The 21,230-nt window shown below is 42.2% G+C and overlaps 1 protein-coding gene across 1 annotated transcript in view; it reads left to right on the forward strand.

Annotated features, from left to right (window-relative positions):
- The window catches only part of ANK2 (ankyrin 2), a 121,100-nt gene that overhangs the window by 52,064 nt on the left and 47,806 nt on the right, over positions 1-21,230 (forward strand). Inside the window, exons 3-4 of the mRNA XM_035889080.1 lie at positions 7,600-7,698; positions 9,212-9,310. Of these exons, the coding sequence (XP_035744973.1) occupies positions 7,600-7,698; positions 9,212-9,310 (198 nt within the window). The remainder of the gene's footprint in view (positions 1-7,599; positions 7,699-9,211; positions 9,311-21,230) is intronic.

Here is a 21,230-nt window from a genome sequence, read left to right on the forward strand (position 1 = left end):
TGTGTTTGTGACTTACCCTTTGCTATTGGCCTGTGAACACAGCTTCAGTGGAAGGAACTTGGTAAAAGTGCGTTGCATTTCATGCTTCAAGAGAATGTTGAAACACACACACACAAATAGATTGTTGGATTATTTTCTTTTTGTTGACTTTCATGATGGGTTTTTTTTTTTTCTGTAAGTTGCTTAAATGCCATTCTAACCCTGTGTGGCAAAGGCAAGAGTAATTAGAAACTCAAATGTTAGCAAATCTTCCTGGGAGGTGGTGCAACCCAACTTCGTTGGAGTGGATGGCAGTTAGAGGGGGTCAGACTCAGCGTAAAGGAAAGAGGAGGGTTAATTTTGTTAATATACATTCTTGCTTCCTAATGTTCTTAAAGATATTAAGTACTTGATGAATACTTTCAAATGGAAGTAAACATCAGAGAAGGTAGAGTCATTATATTTAACGAAGGTTGTCTCCTTTAATGCCAAAACCGTAATATACTGAAGTAACACGAGCAAATGTTCACCTGTATAAAGAATTTTCCCCCACTTCCTTCACTTGCTTTCCCCCATCCATACATTTTTATGTTCCTTGTACTTCCCACTAAGTCGCACCAGCAGAAGGTTGAGTAAAGCTTTCTAGGACTACCAGGTTATCGTCTATACCTGCCACAGCTGAGCGTAGAGGGGAGGGTGTGAGAGCGTGTCCCCATATCGCAGCTTTGGTATGCGGTTTGTCAGTGAAGCTGCAGTAATGCTAGACAACTGCTGGGGCTGTATTTTCTCATTTTAATAAGCCCATACCGCTACAGAAGAAGTGATCCTGGCCTTGCCCTGGCTTTGGTGGTCATGCTTCCATGCTGTGCTCTCCCCTGCGCCGGCAGAATCATGTTGGCAGCCTCACACGGAATGATGGAGGGACCTGATCTGCAGAAAGGGTGGCTGGGGGTAGAAGTGAGCGGAGGAGAGGTCAGGAGAAGCAGAAGCACTTCTGGTAGCAGCGCTGACTTTGCTGATTTAAAGTGTTCTTTGAACTATAAGGTTGCTATCTGATGCTCTGCCCAGAAGCTGCCTTTCCATGGGGTCAGCTGGCTTTGGCATGACAGGCTTAGGCAGGAACGGTATAAGCTGTTATTGCTGTTGGACCTAACAGTGGTCTGGGTGATGTCCCAGAAGAAGTAAATGGCCCAGCAGGATTGACGTTGAGCCAGGCAGCGGCTGAAGAACTTCCATTCCATGAGGATTGCTCCGTGAGGCAACTAAATACAAAGGCAGAAGTAGCTTGGGCTTCCTTGGGTGCTTTTCAGACACTAGCAGCGAGACATAGCGCCTGTCTGATGGGGGAAAAAGTGACTGACTTTCAGTCGGCTTAGGAAAGGTTGGTGATTTCTGTGATGTACAAGAAATCTGTGGGCTTTTCTGGTGTGGTGAAAATACATAGGGTGACGCTGTAATAAGTGCTGTGAGCAGTACTGGTATGCGTGCACGTTTGTCGCGCTCTACGGGATGCAAAACGTTGACGCCTCTGGCTCAGCGGTAGGGGAGAAAAAGAACTGAGGGAACTGGGCTCTGCAGGGAAACACTGGAAGAACCAAGCTTGGAAGGCATAGTTTTATTTTCTTTTATGAGAGTTAGAATTACGAATGAGTCTCTAGAAGAAAGGTGGTTATGGTATACATATGCTTTGTGGGGAGGAGCGGTCCCTGTGCTGTACAGTTTTGCTTAGCCGACAACTAATTTCATCCCCCCCACCCCACAATTTTTTGGTAGGCGTGGGGGAGAAAAAGGGAAGTGCCAGAAACCTTTGTTGTGCTAAAATACAAGAATCCAGTTGACGGGAACGGAGGAGTTGCATTGATTAAATCTGAGCTTCCGTCATCCTAAGTAGCAGGGATCAGCCATGTGGGTGGGGAAATAATTACGGCGTTGGTTCTGATGATGGAGGAACAAAGCTTGCTTTAAGGCTGCAGTCGCGCTGGCCCTCAACGTTTAAAGTGCAGTGCTTGCTTCTGCTGCTGCTTACCCCAGCTTACTTTAGTTAAGGAATAGCGGAATTTGAAGGTGTACCGTAGGAACTGTATTTAGGCTGGAGTTTCTTTCTGTAAGCTTTTTACTGGACCTCAGGTATCCATTTTGGTTATGTTTTAATGAATAAAAAAGGCCACGTGTTGCAAAGAAACGCACATAATCTATGCAACCATATTACCTCAATGTGGTATCAGTAGGTACGTGTCTCAGAGGTACGCATATAGGTATTTTAAGAGATTGCTGCTGATGAAGCTCTGGGACAAGCCTTGCTTTCTCTATACTTTGGCACACGGTTAAGCTAAAAAAAACCAGCTTGCCCTCAGCTTTTTGCTTTGAGAGGCGCGTGCGTGTGCATAATTCACATGGGCCAAGCAATATTGCAGTTCCTGTGCTGTTTGTGGACTTCAGTCTGCTCAGAAAGAGTGAAAATGGTTAATAACATCTCATAGCCATACATCAGCTTTGTACAACTGTAAGGAGCCAAAGTTACCGTTCATGCTCTCCCAGAAAGTGTTGATGGCTGTTGATTTGTGAGATTGGATATGAGAACAGGTCTTTCTTCTCAAACAACGAGAAGACGACTGTGTTTCCCCACAAGATGCTATTGCAAAGCTTTCAACCACTGTAGGTAGTAATTATGGTTATTTAATACTCAGCTGAGATTAAAAAACAAGGAAGATTAGAGCTTTCTGAAATGTTTTCAGCCTGCAGAAAGCTCACTGATGCGTTAAGCGTTCCTCATCTTGCTGATTATGGTCAACCTCACCATGTAATTTTGGCTAAGAATTTATCCTCGATCCAGGGTGTGGCACTCCTGCTGCCCCTGGGCTCTGCAGCTCAGTAGCAAGAGCGTTCCTCTGAAATTAGGAAGATCTGGTTGCTGCTGCTTTACCCACAGAATGGGATTTGAAACCACATTTCTCATTAACGTTTCCTAACTACCAGGCTGCGTAAGGGTGTTCTTCTTTTGGCAGCTTGTGAATGTAGCCTGCCTTCGGTTCCTTTGCTCTTCTCATAGTTACGCTTCTGAACTTGACCGCAACGTCTGCCTGTGCTGCTTACATGAATGTAGAATTAAATGGAGTTAACTTCAGAAATGCATTTGGATTGCTGGGTCTGCAGCCATTGGACCCACTCCCATTAAATGCCTCCCGTGAAGTGCTAAGTGCTTTAAAATCCTACTGGGAATTACAAGCTTGAACTGCCTCTGTGGACGGACAAATAAAAGACCAGAAAGCTGCTTGTTTATTCCATAATTTAAATGACTATGAACCGCCTAGTGACAAGTAATGGAAGGAACTTGGTAAAAGTGCGTTGCATTTCATGCTTCAAGAGAATGTTGAAACACACACACACAAATAGATTGTTGGATTATTTTCTTTTTGTTGACTTTCATGATGGGTTTTTTTTTTTTCTGTAAGTTGCTTAAATGCCATTCTAACCCTGTGTGGCAAAGGCAAGAGTAATTAGAAACTCAAATGTTAGCAAATCTTCCTGGGAGGTGGTGCAACCCAACTTCGTTGGAGTGGATGGCAGTTAGAGGGGGTCAGACTCAGCGTAAAGGAAAGAGGAGGGTTAATTTTGTTAATATACATTCTTGCTTCCTAATGTTCTTAAAGATATTAAGTACTTGATGAATACTTTCAAATGGAAGTAAACATCAGAGAAGGTAGAGTCATTATATTTAACGAAGGTTGTCTCCTTTAATGCCAAAACCGTAATATACTGAAGTAACACGAGCAAATGTTCACCTGTATAAAGAATTTTCCCCCACTTCCTTCACTTGCTTTCCCCCATCCATACATTTTTATGTTCCTTGTACTTCCCACTAAGTCGCACCAGCAGAAGGTTGAGTAAAGCTTTCTAGGACTACCAGGTTATCGTCTATACCTGCCACAGCTGAGCGTAGAGGGGAGGGTGTGAGAGCGTGTCCCCATATCGCAGCTTTGGTATGCGGTTTGTCAGTGAAGCTGCAGTAATGCTAGACAACTGCTGGGGCTGTATTTTCTCATTTTAATAAGCCCATACCGCTACAGAAGAAGTGATCCTGGCCTTGCCCTGGCTTTGGTGGTCATGCTTCCATGCTGTGCTCTCCCCTGCGCCGGCAGAATCATGTTGGCAGCCTCACACGGAATGATGGAGGGACCTGATCTGCAGAAAGGGTGGCTGGGGGTAGAAGTGAGCGGAGGAGAGGTCAGGAGAAGCAGAAGCACTTCTGGTAGCAGCGCTGACTTTGCTGATTTAAAGTGTTCTTTGAACTATAAGGTTGCTATCTGATGCTCTGCCCAGAAGCTGCCTTTCCATGGGGTCAGTTGGCTTTGGCATGACAGGCTTAGGCAGGAACGGTATAAGCTGTTATTGCTGTTGGACCTAACAGTGGTCTGGGTGATGTCCCAGAAGAAGTAAATGGCCCAGCAGGATTGACGTTGAGCCAGGCAGCGGCTGAAGAACTTCCATTCCATGAGGATTGCTCCGTGAGGCAACTAAATACAAAGGCAGAAGTAGCTTGGGCTTCCTTGGGTGCTTTTCAGACACTAGCAGCGAGACATAGCGCCTGTCTGATGGGGGAAAAAGTGACTGACTTTCAGTCGGCTTAGGAAAGGTTGGTGATTTCTGTGATGTACAAGAAATCTGTGGGCTTTTCTGGTGTGGTGAAAATACATAGGGTGACGCTGTAATAAGTGCTGTGAGCAGTACTGGTATGCGTGCACGTTTGTCGCGCTCTACGGGATGCAAAACGTTGACGCCTCTGGCTCAGCGGTAGGGGAGAAAAAGAACTGAGGGAACTGGGCTCTGCAGGGAAACACTGGAAGAACCAAGCTTGGAAGGCATAGTTTTATTTTCTTTTATGAGAGTTAGAATTACGAATGAGTCTCTAGAAGAAAGGTGGTTATGGTATACATATGCTTTGTGGGGAGGAGCGGTCCCTGTGCTGTACAGTTTTGCTTAGCCGACAACTAATTTCATCCCCCCCACCCCACAATTTTTTGGTAGGCGTGGGGGAGAAAAAGGGAAGTGCCAGAAACCTTTGTTGTGCTAAAATACAAGAATCCAGTTGACGGGAACGGAGGAGTTGCATTGATTAAATCTGAGCTTCCGTCATCCTAAGTAGCAGGGATCAGCCATGTGGGTGGGGAAATAATTACGGCGTTGGTTCTGATGATGGAGGAACAAAGCTTGCTTTAAGGCTGCAGTCGCGCTGGCCCTCAACGTTTAAAGTGCAGTGCTTGCTTCTGCTGCTGCTTACCCCAGCTTACTTTAGTTAAGGAATAGCGGAATTTGAAGGTGTACCGTAGGAACTGTATTTAGGCTGGAGTTTCTTTCTGTAAGCTTTTTACTGGACCTCAGGTATCCATTTTGGTTATGTTTTAATGAATAAAAAAGGCCACGTGTTGCAAAGAAACGCACATAATCTATGCAACCATATTACCTCAATGTGGTATCAGTAGGTACGTGTCTCAGAGGTACGCATATAGGTATTTTAAGAGATTGCTGCTGATGAAGCTCTGGGACAAGCCTTGCTTTCTCTATACTTTGGCACACGGTTAAGCTAAAAAAAACCAGCTTGCCCTCAGCTTTTTGCTTTGAGAGGCGCGTGCGTGTGCATAATTCACGTGGGCCAAGCAATATTGCAGTTCCTGTGCTGTTTGTGGACTTCAGTCTGCTCAGAAAGAGTGAAAATGGTTAATAACATCTCATAGCCATACATCAGCTTTGTACAACTGTAAGGAGCCAAAGCTACCGTTCATGCTCTCCCAGAAAGTGTTGATGGCTGTTGATTTGTGAGATTGGATATGAGAACAGGTCTTTCTTCTCAAACAACGAGAAGACGACTGTGTTTCCCCACAAGATGCTATTGCAAAGCTTTCAACCACTGTAGGTAGTAATTATGGTTATTTAATACTCAGCTGAGATTAAAAAACAAGGAAGATTAGAGCTTTCTGAAATGTTTTCAGCCTGCAGAAAGCTCACTGATGCGTTAAGCGTTCCTCATCTTGCTGATTATGGTCAACCTCACCATGTAATTTTGGCTAAGAATTTATCCTCGATCCAGGGTGTGGCACTCCTGCTGCCCCTGGGCTCTGCAGCTCAGTAGCAAGAGCGTTCCTCTGAAATTAGGAAGATCTGGTTGCTGCTGCTTTACCCACAGAATGGGATTTGAAACCACATTTCTCATTAACGTTTCCTAACTACCAGGCTGCGTAAGGGTGTTCTTCTTCTTTTGGCAGCTTGTGAATGTAGCCTGCCTTCGGTTCCTTTGCTCTTCTCATAGTTACGCTTCTGAACTTGACCGCAACGTCTGCCTGTGCTGCTTACATGAATGTAGAATTAAATGGAGTTAACTTCAGAAATGCATTTGGATTGCTGGGTCTGCAGCCATTGGACCCACTCCCATTAAATGCCTCCCGTGAAGTGCTAAGTGCTTTAAAATCCTACTGGGAATTACAAGCTTGAACTGCCTCTGTGGACGGACAAATAAAAGACCAGAAAGCTGCTTGTTTATTCCATAATTTACATGACTATGAACCACCTAGTGACAAGTAAAGTGATAAAAATTACACAGTGCTAAACACGCTGCAAGTTACTCAAATACCTGAGCATCACTTGTGATGCCTGCAATATGGAAAAGAGGAGAATGCTTGAGGGTGATGGCAGTATCTGTGGCTGTCACCTGCCTGATGTACCGTGAAAAATACCGCAGGATTGTGAAAAATAGGTTGGCAATTCAGTTACAACACTGTCATATTTTTCCCCTGGGTGGAATGGGGATGCTAGGAAAAGAAAGATATAGTTTCCATGGCTGGAAATTATTAGATAAAGTATCCTATTCCTATTTAATGTGGAAAGGATTTAGACGCTAACTTTCTCAGGTTGCTTTTTGTTGAAAGTCCTAGCTCTTATTTCATTAATTTTCTCTCCCTATTTGAATGAGGTTACAGACCCTCAAAGCTTAGCGAAGACTTGCTCATCAGAAACCAGCAGAGGTATGAAGTCAAGGATCAAAATAATTTGCAAACCACATGTTACCAAAAACCATTCTGGTCTACTTGTGCTTTTGGTTTTCTGTTTGATACCAGTTATCCCAGAGGAGGGGAGGGGAGAGTCCAGGGTTCAGGACAGCTCCATCCGCCTGGAATAATCCTGCTTGAACAGACACCTCCCGTGTAAATTTGGCTAAGTCCTGTGATTTCTCTGTGTGGATAATACCTCAGTGGGGCTAGATAAGGTTACAGAAAAGAGAAGGCAGATACGCACTCAAGTTTTGAAATAATGGGCTCTGTGGAGATACCCAAGGTAGTAGTCTCTGGAATCGCAAAACTATCAGAAAGAAAGGAATCTCTTACTGATACTTGCAAATTACAGTTTGTTTTGATGTCTTTGTTGCTATGAGAAAAAAGTTATTGGAGAAGTTTGTCACACAGTGCCTTGGCTTAAGTAGCCAAGTCCAAAATATCTGACTTATGTAGACAGTCAGCCAAGAGATGTAATAGTATTCCAGCTACTAATCTGCTTCTTATACCAGGGTAAGGTAGGAATGCGTATCTTCAGAGCTGCTGTTGGTAATCGATATGGCCCTTGTGCTTACAGAATGGACTCAATGCTCTGCACCTGGCGGCTAAAGAAGGCCATGTGGGACTGGTACAAGAATTATTGGAAAGAGGGTCGGCTGTGGATTCTGCCACTAAGGTAATTCATGCATGTCTATAAGTCTATTCACAAAGAGACAGAGTCAAATACATGGGAGAAAATTTAGGAAAAAAAGTTATTAAAGTACAAAATAAGATAATATAAATACCTCACTGATATTTAAAAAGTTATTTCTATTTTGGCCTGAGTCTCTGTTCTTTGCTGAAGGTCATCAGTAGTAAATGAAGACGTAAAGATTATTATTTGTACAGATTATTTGTACAGGGGAAGCATTAAAAGGTTTGAGCAATGCCAAATTTTTCCTTATTTCCAATGACTCGTCCCCCTTATAGAGAGTGAATATAGGTCAACATAGTAGATTTTTTTTTTGTTGTTTTTTCAAATCTGTGAGAATTGGTAATTGACTGTATCATAGCCAGAGCCTTTTCACTCAAGGACACGATGGAAAAAACACCTGTATGATAATCTGTTTTGCCTTCAGCCTTTCCACAGGCAGGCACATGGGTATGTCCAAAACGTTCAATCTGTATGTTATTCGTCTGTGGGTGGTAAATTCCTTGTGATGGGCCAGATTTGTTGGCTTGAACGATGTAACGTTTGACTCCTAGTGGCTAGGTTGGCTGGCTGTGCTCAGCCTTTGCGTTCAGTTACCACCACTGTGTCCCTGAGGCTCTCTTATTTTTTATGATTACTGATGCCCAGGATCTCCGTCAAGGTTAACGCTTGGTCCTCAGCTCGGACCGCTTCTTGCTGAACTTGTGATTTCCATCATTGATGGAAAAACAGAAGTTCCCTCTTCAGAAAGATCTTTAAGTCACCCTTCAGCGAAGCTGTTGGTAGAACCACCAGGGTCTAGATAGGACTTTGGGTGTTTGTTCTGGTTTTATGAACCTTGTTTGTTTATTAAAGTTGTTTAAATATTATCCTCAGGATGGGAGATTGGCCTGGATAAAATACAAGGCTCTTAACAAAAGCAGCGCTCTACTGCACTGCTGCTGGTTTGTGAGAGATTATTTTTGTTGTGCAGCGCATCTCTTAAGTTAAAGTTAACACCTTTCAAAAATACGCATTTCGGTTTTAGGCCAGTTAGAAAAGAGGGGAAAAAAAAGGTTTATCTTCTGCTTTTAAAAGGTTGGTTTCTGTTACTTATCAGTCAGATCTTCCTTTTGGGTCTTGTACCGGGAAATCTCGTTTCACATGTGATTCACAGCTTGAATTTTAGGACTCCCAAGATTTTAGCTACCTTCTCCAGGGCATGATCTCTGGACCTGAATGAAAAAAACTGTTAGCCCATCCTACACTTTACCTAGAAGTTTGTCCCATGCCCCAGTAGCATTCCATAATTTCACTCAAAAGTTATGTTAGGATGTTACGTGAACGCTCGAGAAATCTTCATGGCTGCAACTACCAGTTCTGTCCTCTGTGATGTTGATGGAACATCCTGGAACTGTAAGGTAAAATTGTACAAAGAATGAATGTTACAAAGAACTGCTGGCTGAAATTGTTCCTAAAGAAGGGTAACATCTTTCCTTTTTCTCCTTCCCTGTAACAGAAAGGGAATACAGCCCTGCACATTGCATCCTTAGCAGGACAAGCCGAAGTTGTCAAAGTTCTGGTTAAGGAAGGAGCCAATATTAATGCACAGTCTCAGGTATGGTGCTATTTTCCCTTCTCTTTTCTAAAAGTTATTTGGTGAAATTTTATAGGCTAGATCTGAGATGTTAGGCAGTGATTCCAAACGTCCGATCCTGACAAATCAATCAAACTGAGGCTTATGTAGCATTCAGCGGTAAGTAAAATAAAAGTAAATAGCAAGTGGAAGTCGTTGTGTACTCATTGGGTGACACAGGAACTCTCATGGTTGATTGAAATGTTTTAGGATTTCCTAGTGTGCTTTAATAAATCATTTCAGAAATTTCTCAGAGTGTAGAAACATTGCATCATATGTTTGAGTTGAATTAGGTGAGCAGTAACGAAGAAGGTAATTTCTCAAAGACTTGATTTACAGAATTGCTTTTTGTGGTTTTGTTGCCTAAAAATTTGCAGATAACTTAACTCCAGGCTTCTAAACTCCTTCTTTGTGTCATCAGAAAGAATTTAAGTGAAAAGTTTGGAACCTACATTTGAATTGGGGAAATTCACCTTGTCCTGGTGGGCAAACCAATTCTAGAGAGAGCCCTGTTATTTCCACTGACATGAAGCTTGTCTGCTCTTCCAAAACGTACCAGAGAACACGGTGGTGTTGCAGAGAGGGACCGATGGCCAGTTCTTCTCTCGCTGGTCTGGGCGAGGCTGTAGAGGCGAGCTGCCTGCCTGCTGTGATTTCGGAGCTGTAAAAACAACGTGCATTAGATTTGCAGTGAGCAACGTACTGCAAAGTAGCTAGGTGATGGTTTGGTTTTTGAGCTAACTGCCCTATCTCCTCTGCCCTCCCAAACAGACACGCTATTAGCACGATAGCTTAATTGACCACGTTCTCCTAATGCCTATTTGAGATACCCATTATTTCCTCTATTTAGGATTAGGAGCAGTTTCTCAAATAAATAGTGTAATGTTTGTAAATGCTCCCTTAACGACAGCAACGGTCTGCAGCTATGCAGAACTGAACAGATGGTATGGATGAGGACTATATACAATAAAGAAACTGCTTCTTTCCAAAGCATCTAGTCAGCTTGTGACATTCTCAGAGTAAATCATCGAGCTAACTAACAGTGTTCAAATGGAGTCCTAGTGCGTCATTCAGTGACCGCAAATACCATTTTTGCAGTAATGGTGTAAGCTAAGATGATGAGAAAAACCAGTCACGCTTCAGGGGTAGATTAATTTCAAATTAAATTTTCCTAGCACTTACTGTCTGTAGGCCAGATAATGGCCCTTAGCTTAATCTTGCTGGGGTACGTGAGCAGTGCAAGAGGAGAGCGATCTGATTTAACAGCCTGGCTAGGGACTATCTTGGTTGAAGAGCATTTTGGGAAGCATCGCTGGGCCTGTGAGAGATGTTTTTCTCAATCCTCTTGTGTAGCGCGTTCCCTGATCTTTAGGAACACAGGCAAGTTTGTAAAAGGTTTTGATTTGTCAGAGTCCATCCTAAGCCTGGGTAGCTCCACATCTTGCTTGCGCAGACCAGGGAAACTGGGACCTGGAGGGGCTTTTTGCTGTTTGATGTTACATATTTATGATGGATGGTGTAAAGTAAGTAGAGAGCAGGAGACAAACGAATAGGTCTATAAAATGAATAGGTTTTTCCGTACATTCATTGCATTTTAAGATAAGAGAGAAAAACTGAAAAGATCTTTAAGCTGCCTGGCTCCAAGATTGTTAAAATATTCTCTTTATTATGCTTTTTGCCCCAAAGCGACTGCTAAAGAACTCTCTCAGGACAACTGATGGTCTATTACTCCCCATGCTCTACTTCCATTAAAGATGAGAAATATTGTATTTCCATTGCTCAAAAATTTAGCAAACTCCTTTCCTAATGACCTAACTGGATGATTTCTTCATGCATTTATCGGCCTTTTAATGTGCATAAGAAGATAAAGTAATGTCTTTAATGTTAAGATTTTGAGCATGGTAAGAGAAATAATTGTAAAAATGATACTTTCATGAAGCATTATCCCTCAAAGTCTTCATAAAGGCTTTTCTTTATGATGGAAAAGTAAATGAAGTTTTCTAAATTAAAAAAAAATCCTACCAGAATTGGAAATCGCTTTCACAGGTATTATTTTGTACAGTATTCCGGTTTTAAACACACTTCTTGTTGGCACTGGATATTCTGCATAAGGTACACAGACCTGTTAACAGGCGTTTGCTACTTGAATTAATTGAACGAATCTGGTGGAGGACATTTTTTCCCCAGTACTGCTCACTGGTTGCCTCCAGCTAGGATGAATTTAAACTGCTGTGATAGCTATGCCCTGGATTTGTGCCGCATTGTCTTAATTAAACAAGTCCCATTGATTGGAATGGGAGGGCGAGTCCTTAATGTAGCGTGATCCAGCTGTGGGGGCCTTTGGGTTGTGTCTTTCTGGCCTTTTCCAGAAGAGATGGGTATACTAGCTGCTTCGGGCAGGAGGAGATGCTCAGAGGCTCTTGCTGCTGCTGCCGACGGGGCATTTCCAGCAGAAGGCATCCCTTTGTAGGGACCGCTCCGTCATACAGTTTCCCGGTCCAACAGTAAACGATTGCACATGGAGAGAAAGACGCATGACCTAGATCTATCTTTTTGGTAAATGTTGAATGCGCTCGTGTAGTATCTATTGATAGTATTCTACACTTCAAATAGTATTTGTGTGTGCGCGTTCACGCAGACGTTCCCATGTAGTTAGTAATTTGTATATGAATGAGCAGATGTTGCCTATATGATGGGTGGAAAGGATGAATTTTTTGGTTTTAGTCAAGGCTCTGAGTAGACTCCTAAGAATTTGGTTCTTCTACTGATTTGCCAGAGTCTTCCCTTGGAAGATTAAATAAAAATGTAATTTCTCGATGTCCCATGAATGGTGGAATGAGGATAATGAAGGCTCCCTTTCCATTCAAGATTGCATTGACATGCTCAAGAACCACACGTGTCGTAGAAAATAAATGTTAGCAAAAAAAAAGAAGAAAAGAAACTTCAAAATTAATAAAGAGTAGGCACTTGATTGATGGTAAAAGATCAAGAAAGATTCAAACGTACCTAACTACAGGTGGTCAGAAAAGAAAAATACGAAGTTATCCAGGAAAAGGAAAAGAAAATGACTGAATATGCTTGAATACTCAAATACCAAGGGGTTTTGTCAGGAGGTATGTCATTGGTGAAGAGAAAAAAAAAAAAAGTATCAGGGAAGAGCTTAATTGAGAAAGTCCGAAATGAATAAAAATACAAATTAAAGGTAAATTTGAATAAAGAAGTGAGAAATTATGACTGAAATGCTCAGTTTCTTATGTTTTCTCTCAATTCCATTTTTAAAAATAGATGCTATATTGTTGCTTTTAAATCTTTTATGAATAGTTGTTGGTATTGTGGGTATATTACATCCTCCCCCCGGCATCTCTGTTCTTTCACACTTTATTTTTTTTAGGCCCCTGCTAAATGCCATTTGCTGGTAGTGATTTAATGCCAGTGAAGTTACTGAGGTTGCTCCATAACTGCCGCTTTAAAGAACTTCGTATCTGTCAAGGTCATTCTCATGGCCAGCGATGACAATTTTTGTCATAGTGACAAAATTTCTTTGCTGATGATAAACTGGTAGATAAGAGTATTCTCAACTCCAGCTTGTCCAGTTTATTGTCTTTCCTTTCTTTTTCTCCCTTGAAGTGCCTAAAAACACTGACCTTTATCAAAACTTACCACCAGTGACATCTGAAACGCCACGCTGATTTCCCAGTTCTTGCAATGACAAACTAACAGAATTATCTCAGAAAATGTTATTAAAACCACTGCAATTACAAACCCCATCTGTGCTGTCTGAGACTGTTAAGCGTTCGGGACTTTGTATGGATTTTGTTTTTCTATTAGATTGCTTTGCTTTGCCCTTCAGTTTCATGTTGGCCTTCAGCGCCGTTATTTTGTTCATCTTCCTCTTTTAAAAAGCCTGTTCCTTTTGAGCTAATATGTCAGCACTGCTATTTTTAGAATAGTACTTTCTATTTTGATACAAAGCCTAATTACGCAGTGATTGCTAATTGAATGACTCCACTTTCACCTGCGTGCATATCTTTTGAGAGCTGACATCTTCCTTGAGTATGTTTCAGGCAAACGCTGAAACGAGGGCGAACCCAGAAATGGCCAGAGGGATCTAGAGGTTGCAGGTCCTTTTTGGCATACCTCTACCTGGAATTTGGCAAGTGGGCAATTGTCTGGCTTGGTTAGAATGGCTTTTTGCTACGAGTATTGCTGTAGAAAACATATTTATATAATGGGTATCTATAAAACCTTCACTTGGTTGACTCTGCTCATAGTTCAGTGAGCAGATCTAGACACGCCTCATCAAGTAAAAAAATCAATTTCTGCAATTTTGTTTCTTGATTTGACCATGATTTTTGGTCACGTGTAGGTCTGACCAAGCTGCACGCATTGATAGTATAAAATCTCATCTGGGGACTGGATGGTACAAACTATAAAGTAAAGCGGGTAACAGATCTCCTGGGGTTGGTCCAGGCTTTTCCTTTGAGGTTTGATTACATTTCCTCTCAAGCAGAACAAGGTCATCCCAGGGAATGATGTAACTTTTTGCAATATGTATTCCCTTGTGTGGGTGATCCTCTAGGTGCTTCTGAATTTCAGTGGGGAATTCAGGAAAATGTCCTCAGGGGGCGTTGAAATGTTTCATTATGCAGAAGCAGCATTGGCCACTTCTCACTCTGGCTTGCACCCACCCACCCACCAGTCACACACTTTCACTGAGCCTGCTGGTATCCTTTCACAGCTGGATCACTTCTTCACCCCAAGCGTATTCTTAGTTGGCGCTTGTGCATTAGAACAGAAATTCTTTTTTGCAGCCTTCCTCTCAATGAGTGTCTACTTGTGGGACGTATTAGGAATTCTTATGCCAATTCTTGATCTTTTCTCCCGGGTGGAAGAAACGTCACCAGGTTTAGTCAGTCCAGCCCTTCCCTTTGACGAATTACCATTTGTCTTGATTGCTTTCCTCTTAAAGTCAGATTGTATCATCTGACTCATGTATAGGCATCAGAGATGTCCGATTAACTGGAATATCAGCCTGCCAAATGTGACGCTACCCCTACTGCAATTATCTTAATAACTGAGTCTACCTGTGGACTGTCCCCTGCGGCAATGATGCTGAGCTGTTCTGACCAGCTTATCTTACAGAATGGATCTGTTGTGACCTTCATCCATTCCAAACAAGGTCAAAAAAAGTTTCATGCAAAGAGTTGCACGTCCTAGGGTGAGGTGGTTTGATAAATGTCAAGCAATTGAGGTATGAGGAGCTGAAGAGTAAAAGACAAAATGAGGACATATCATTCGCTCTTGTTCAGTAACTGTAAGGGAATTGATATGACTCCATCATATCCTGGAGTCACCTAAGAAAGAAATTATTCCCTTCAATTTTAAAATTTCTGCAATGGAGTTTAGAACAGACTGTGTTCCCCATTAGCTGCTAAGGTTGTGCTTTGACCACTGCTTCATCTAGGGGCCTTCACAAAAGGAGGAGCTACCTTTTAATCATCAGATTATTTAAAGTGACCCAGATACAGAAAGCAAGGATTAGATAAATCAGTCCGCCCCCAAGCTGATCTTGTTATTTAAAAGCCCTCTGGTTTCCTTTCCTCTATATCCTTCCCTAAGCTTGTTGCAAACACATTGGCCAAGAAATATTTTTGTTTAAATTTGCCCCCATTATGGTTACTGCTTTCTCTTTCAACACACAGGAGATGCTGTCGTGACCTCTAGGGGTCCCTTCCAACCCAAAACGTTCTATGATTCTATGACTGCTAGCATATTCTCGTCCAGACTGTTCATGAGATTGAAGCAATCCTTAGAGTAGCACAAAATTCCCAGCCTCAATATGCTTTCCCAAAAACGAGCGATAAGAGAGCTTGTTGAATGTCCATATTCAGCGTTACCACAAAAGCAACGGGAGGATTTATGTGATTCTCAGAGAAGCGATCAGCTTGTCTCTCTCAGGATGCCCTAGGATTGGCTTTACCAGAGATTGCTCTCCCTATGGCCTGTAAAGATAATCTTACCTTCAGAACGGACCGTATTTTGCAGAGCATTTGCTACCCTGTTATGACAAAAGGTTTTAATTCCAGCTGGGCTTCCTGCTTTTATCAGTGTATTTAGAGAGTCATGGCTTTAGCTGCTGTATGTCAAGAGGAGTCACTTAGCTGCAGCTCATCGTTGCTAATGTAATACAGGATGAGGCCCATTATCTTTTCGCTGGAGGGGGAAAAAAAAAGTAAGAAATGCTTTCTGGAGGATTATGTGGATTTTGAAAGATGTAAACAATACCAATACGTTAAGAACAATGAAAGGACCCATATATTTATTCATCCTGCCTTAAACTAGTCCAGGTTTCAGCTGCCTGGTCAGCAACTCTTATTCCTGACCTTGAAGTATGATCTCAGGCATCCGTGGAAGTGGAGCTGGGCAGGATGCCCGTGCATGCAAGACTGAAGCGGTGCTTACGGATTGACGCAGAATTACAGGATAACGGAGCGTGAACGTAAGATAACGATTGTGTATATCAGCGCGTTCGTGTGGGGCTTTCCCAGTTTCCCCAAATAGTTCATACAGTTAAAGGGAAAATAACCATATGAGGATGCCCAGTTTATGGTGTCACCTACAGAAGCAGCAGCATGGGGATGGGGAGATGTGGGACTGGTTGGCTTTCTCTCAGAAGAGCTCAGGAGCTCTTAAAGAACTAAGAAGGGTACGGAGCCAGTTTGATGTCTGTCTCTGGGATCCCAGCTGCAGCCATAAAATAACTGAATGTGTCAGGATCTCAACCAACAAAGACTAAAAACAAAACAAAAATATTTACAACCTACGCCTACTGTGTTAACTTGCAGTCTCTGGTGTAGTGCTATGAAGGGACCAATGGTCCAGGTTGAGAGATTTTGATTTAAACAAGGAGTGGGTTTTTTCAGCTGATAATGTGATCCATGGCCTGTAATATTTATTCTTAAAATGCATAAACTTTAGGAGCCTGCAATAAAGCAATGTACCGGCTGGCAGGGTAAGGGCTCACCAGAACACCGTGCTGCATTTCACCCCTACTGTAATGACGCAATCTGCGACGGTAAGGACCAGGCAGCAGCAATGTTACCCGCCTGTGTTCCTCAGAGTGTGGATATAACTGAGTCATAACCAAACAAACACAAACATCTTGTTTATAATTTTAGTGTGATATTGTCTTCCTTCCAGCCCTCAACCATATACATAAAATAAATTGTTGTTTTCAGTACTGCTCTTCCTTTACCGTGTTTGGAAGGCAAACCCCAAGTGCTGTTGTGGACGACTGCCCAGAATTCAAACACGAGACCCTGCCCCGGCTCAGCTTTTGGGCCCTAACCCATGCCCAGTATCAAGGTTACGTCTTCTTGTACACGAGCAATCCGTTCTCTTCCCATTATTCTCCATCAGCTCAGTTTCTATTACAGGTTCCCTCTTTGTAAAAACGACATTTCCAAGGCGCGGAACACCTTGATTTCTGCCTGGCTGTGTTTCAGTCTCTGTTTTTGCTTTGCTGTTCTTGCAGAGAAAATCGTGATATTTGAAGCTGCTAAAATTGAACGTTTGTACTCTTTAAATCTGGCATCTGAGCTAGGAGGTGACTTAAAGTAAAACAGACTTCCCAAGAGAGGGGTTCTCCTAACGGTGAGGCAGGAGGTGTCATAGGGTAGTGCGGCAGCTGGAGTTCGGTGTGATCTCTCACGAATGAACTTACCAAGTTCAACGCAGACCCAGACAACATCATTTATCCATAGGCTTCATAATCATTGTAGTGGTGTAAGTATAGAGTGGGGGAAACACTATTTATATTATTAGGGAATCAGGGAGACAGCTTGAAGTGGTGGTACTATTTTCAATGAAGGCTTCTGTGTCACTACATTTTTTTGTTTTAAATTTATGTATTAGAAAAGAGTTTTATGATCTGTCATCTCAAACAAGTAAATACTCTTCTGTTGTTTTGTTTGTTTAACCATTTGGTACAATAAAGTAGAATCACCAGCCTCCCTAAATCCAGTAAGTCTGGCCTTTTTCCTAAATGCTTTTCTCAGCTTTAATCTTTACAGTCTACGGGACCCTGTGGGCCCCAGCATCTGCTGCATGTGCTGAATGTAAGGATCAGCACCTCAGTGATGAGCTCACGCTTGTTGGGGAATTTTACAGTAGGTCAGAATCCGGTAGCTCTCTCGTGCCCTTAAAGATGTGCCACTTCATGTCTTATAATTCTGTGCTCACAAATGCTTCCATCGAATCTGTATGTCATCCTTTTTACTAGCACATTCCAGCTTTATTATAAAATGAAACGATACCCAGGAAAATGCATACGTACCGATGTGCTGCTCATCTGGAAACATGGAGGAAAGAATCCGGTCGGAAAGCGTAAGGTGCTTTCATCTGTATCAGAAATCGCCAGAATTTAATTTAGCTGGTTGTTGATGTATCCAAAAGATGTTTTTACTGAATCTCTCTTTCTCATAACATGGATATAGGACAAAAAACCTCCACCCACAAAGGTGCTGTCAGCATCACAACGGGGCAGAGGGGCAGGAGGCCAAGAGGGGGACAGAGCGCGCTTTCTTCGTCAGCCTCTCAAGGCTCAGCCAGGTGAAGCTGGAGCAAATTGCTCCTCTCAGAAAAAGGAAAGAATCTTGAACTGAGTGAATGTTTCTCAAAGGCATAATCTGGTTTTTGCACTGGTATTGGTTCAGCGCTTCTCCTTATGGTTGATGTAGACTGCAAAGCCCTGCTGGGGTCCCAAGGAGAACATATAGACGGATCTCAAACTGTCTTCTGCATATCTCAGTGGTACATTTTACACAAATAGATGATCTTACAAGAAAGCATTAGAAGACAGAATCAAGCAGTGTGCAGGTGGTACGCATCACACCTTGGCAGCGTTGATCTGAATGCTTGGTAGGCACTACGGGCCCACTGCAGAAAGAAGTGCCGTAGTTCTCCGGGAGCTTTAGTTGTTTTCAACTTGTGCAAGCCTGCTAAAATACAGCGGTTCATATGCATTTGTTTATTTAAAAAAAAAAAAAAAAAAAAAAATCTGATTTTTTTTTTTTAAGGTATGTAGCATTATACGGTTAATCAATATTTAGAGTTCCAGGTCTGATAGCACACATCATTTCCAATCCTCTTTAGTCATAGCTGTAATAAAGGGCAGTTTCCTTCTTATCCACCTTTGCGTTCTCAATTTCACGCTGCTTAAGCTGTTGGTTGGGCAAGATGGGTTCTCGATTCAAATATTCTCAATCTTCCTTTGGAGTAGCCCGCTTTCCCTCGGCTCTGTGGCACAATGAGACTCCTTAGGCACCTGAAATTTGGCAACTTAAAATTAAATGCTGTGAATTTCCCTTTAGCATACCTTCACAAATCTGACAATGGCTTATTTGCTTGTATATAAGTACAGATGTAGTAGTACAAATACTTCTGAGATGTTTTTTTCATGAAAAAGAATACGGATTATAAGTTTTTTTTCTGGAAAATGTATTTTAATGGAAAAGAAAGAGGGATTTGAATAACTGGTAAAGTTGCTGCTGTGTAAAACTTCCAGATTTTGATGTAAACTAACCCAAAAAAAAATATATATATATATATTTAAAAGCTAAGTAGGTAACTTGATCTGTCCTTAATTCACCCTTTTAGGCAGAGAATCTCTCCTGCTAAGATACAATCCTCTTATGAAGGGTTTATTTTTAGACTGGCTGAAAATAATGCTCTGAGCTTAATGCACAACAAAGTTCCCAGAATTGTGATATTGTTGATTCCATCAAGATGTGTGTTCTTAATTTAGCTTGCAGTCTTGCATTTATTTGTAACTCATGTTTCACTGATCAAAATTGATTAATTGCTTGGATTGTTAGAGGATTTTTCACTGAATCACAGAATGGCAGAAGTTGGAAGGCACCTCTGGAGGTCATCTTCTCCAGCGCCCCTACTGGAGCAGGGCCAACCACAGCAGGCTGGCCAGGGCCACATCCAGATGGCTTTTGAACATCTCCAAGGAATGGAGACTCTACAGCCTCCCTGGGCAACCTCTGCCAGTGCTTGGTCGCCCTCACAGTAAAAAAATGTCTCCTGCTGTTCGGAGGGCACCTCCTCCACAGGTTGCGCCCGTTGTCTCTGGCCCTTTTCCTTCCCTGCACAACATTCTCCTGTTTGAGAGAGAAAAGCCTTTGCTGGAGTGGTTATTCCCTCTCCTGTGGAGATTACTGGAAACTGAGAAAGGGAAGCAGTGAGTGAAGGTAGAGTTACCTTCTTTTAACTGCTAAGGTGAGATGTAGATGTCACTGGTTTAGGCTTATATCTGTGGGGAAATGGGGAAAAGAGGGAGACAAATTGTACGTCTCAGGAATTTACCATTCTGGTTGAAGCTGAACTTCAAGGCCCCAGAAATAATCATGATCTTACCGTGTAAAATGGTATATTAACATGTGACCGTAAATCAGATTTTATAATCTGTGTGAGCTGTTTCACGAGTACCCTAAGCTTCTCGCACCCTTGTCTCATTCTTACCTCATCCTCTGTCCCAATATCTGTTCCTTTTTGGGGCTGGCTTTAAGGTCTAACAAGGAGAAAGAGAAGGAGGAGGCGCAGGGAGGAAGGTAGAGCAATTTCACTAAGGCTTCTCTTAGGTTATGTTAAGTGCTGGGTCCTATGACGGAAACTCTAGAGTGACCCAGAGGAAACTGAGCTTTTATATGGGCAGTATTCTGTGTACCGAATCTTCTCGGAATGTTGCTTGAGAAAGGCAGCTGCAGAATTGTAGTGAAGGTTGCAGGAAAAGCCTAGCTAATTTGGTTTTTGCTTGTGATGTTGAGAAAGTAACTTTTTTATTTCCTTGATACGAAGCAAAACTGGGGGGAGAAGGCTACCAAAACGCCAAACTAAAAACCCATGCGGTAAGGTGGAGAGGCAGAGGAGGCGAGTGGTCTGGGTCGGGCAATCTGCTGACTGCATTGACCTTCTGACTGGTAATTACATTTTGAAGAGTAAACAGGAATGAACATTTGCTGTATGTCCTGGCATGAGATGTCAGCTGTCTCGTCTTCCCTGGTAATCTTAATGATAGTCTAATACAGTCTTAAACAGGTCCTGGAGGCCTTTAAATTAAAATAGATTTATTCAGCTGGGTTTACATTAGCTATTTAATCACAGGATATGTTGCCAGGTCTCATGTGTCATCTTAAAACAGGCAAACTGAGGGAAGAGGTACTATCTTTCTGTTTTCCATATCAGTATGAATATAGAGAGATGTATAGGGATATATGGTCTATAGATACCATAGGCATATAGGCACTAAAGGCCACATCTTCATGGACAAGCAGGGGTAGGCTAGGCTAGGCTAGGCTGTTCAAACGCACCGGCTACCAGTCAGCATTTGGAAGATGCGTCCTTCTGATCATTTGGTACTGCATGCGAAGAGCGCCCGGTTCCCTGAAAGCCTGCCATAAAATAAAGCTCAACCGAGCTATGTAACTGTTTGTATGGTTTTCTGAATGCTCTAATAATCCCTCTGCTTCTGCAGACTGTGTTCTTCGTTAGGGCTTGGGCAAAATTTAATGATACAAATTCTGAGTCATATATAGACTTGCCAATTTGCATTAATAGCTTGAAGAATCATTGAGAGCTACTAATTTTCTCAAATTAGCAAGTAAATCAGTGACTGTGGTAGAAAGAATGGAGTATGAAATATACTCTATTTGTTTGGCGTTAATTTCTCATTAGAACTTTATATTATAGCAGTAAACATCTTGCAGTATACATTCGTAAGGATAATGACATCTGAGTACTCTGTCCTCACTACAAATAGTCTGATGAAATCATTGTTTGAAAATGAGTATTATATATCATTACAAAATTAATTTCTATTTTTCAGATGATGCACAAA

Source organism: Egretta garzetta, unplaced genomic scaffold (assembly GCF_000687185.1).
Source record: "Egretta garzetta isolate BGI_Z169 unplaced genomic scaffold, ASM68718v1 scaffold622, whole genome shotgun sequence".
In the NCBI taxonomy this organism is placed as follows: domain Eukaryota; kingdom Metazoa; phylum Chordata; class Aves; order Pelecaniformes; family Ardeidae; genus Egretta; species Egretta garzetta.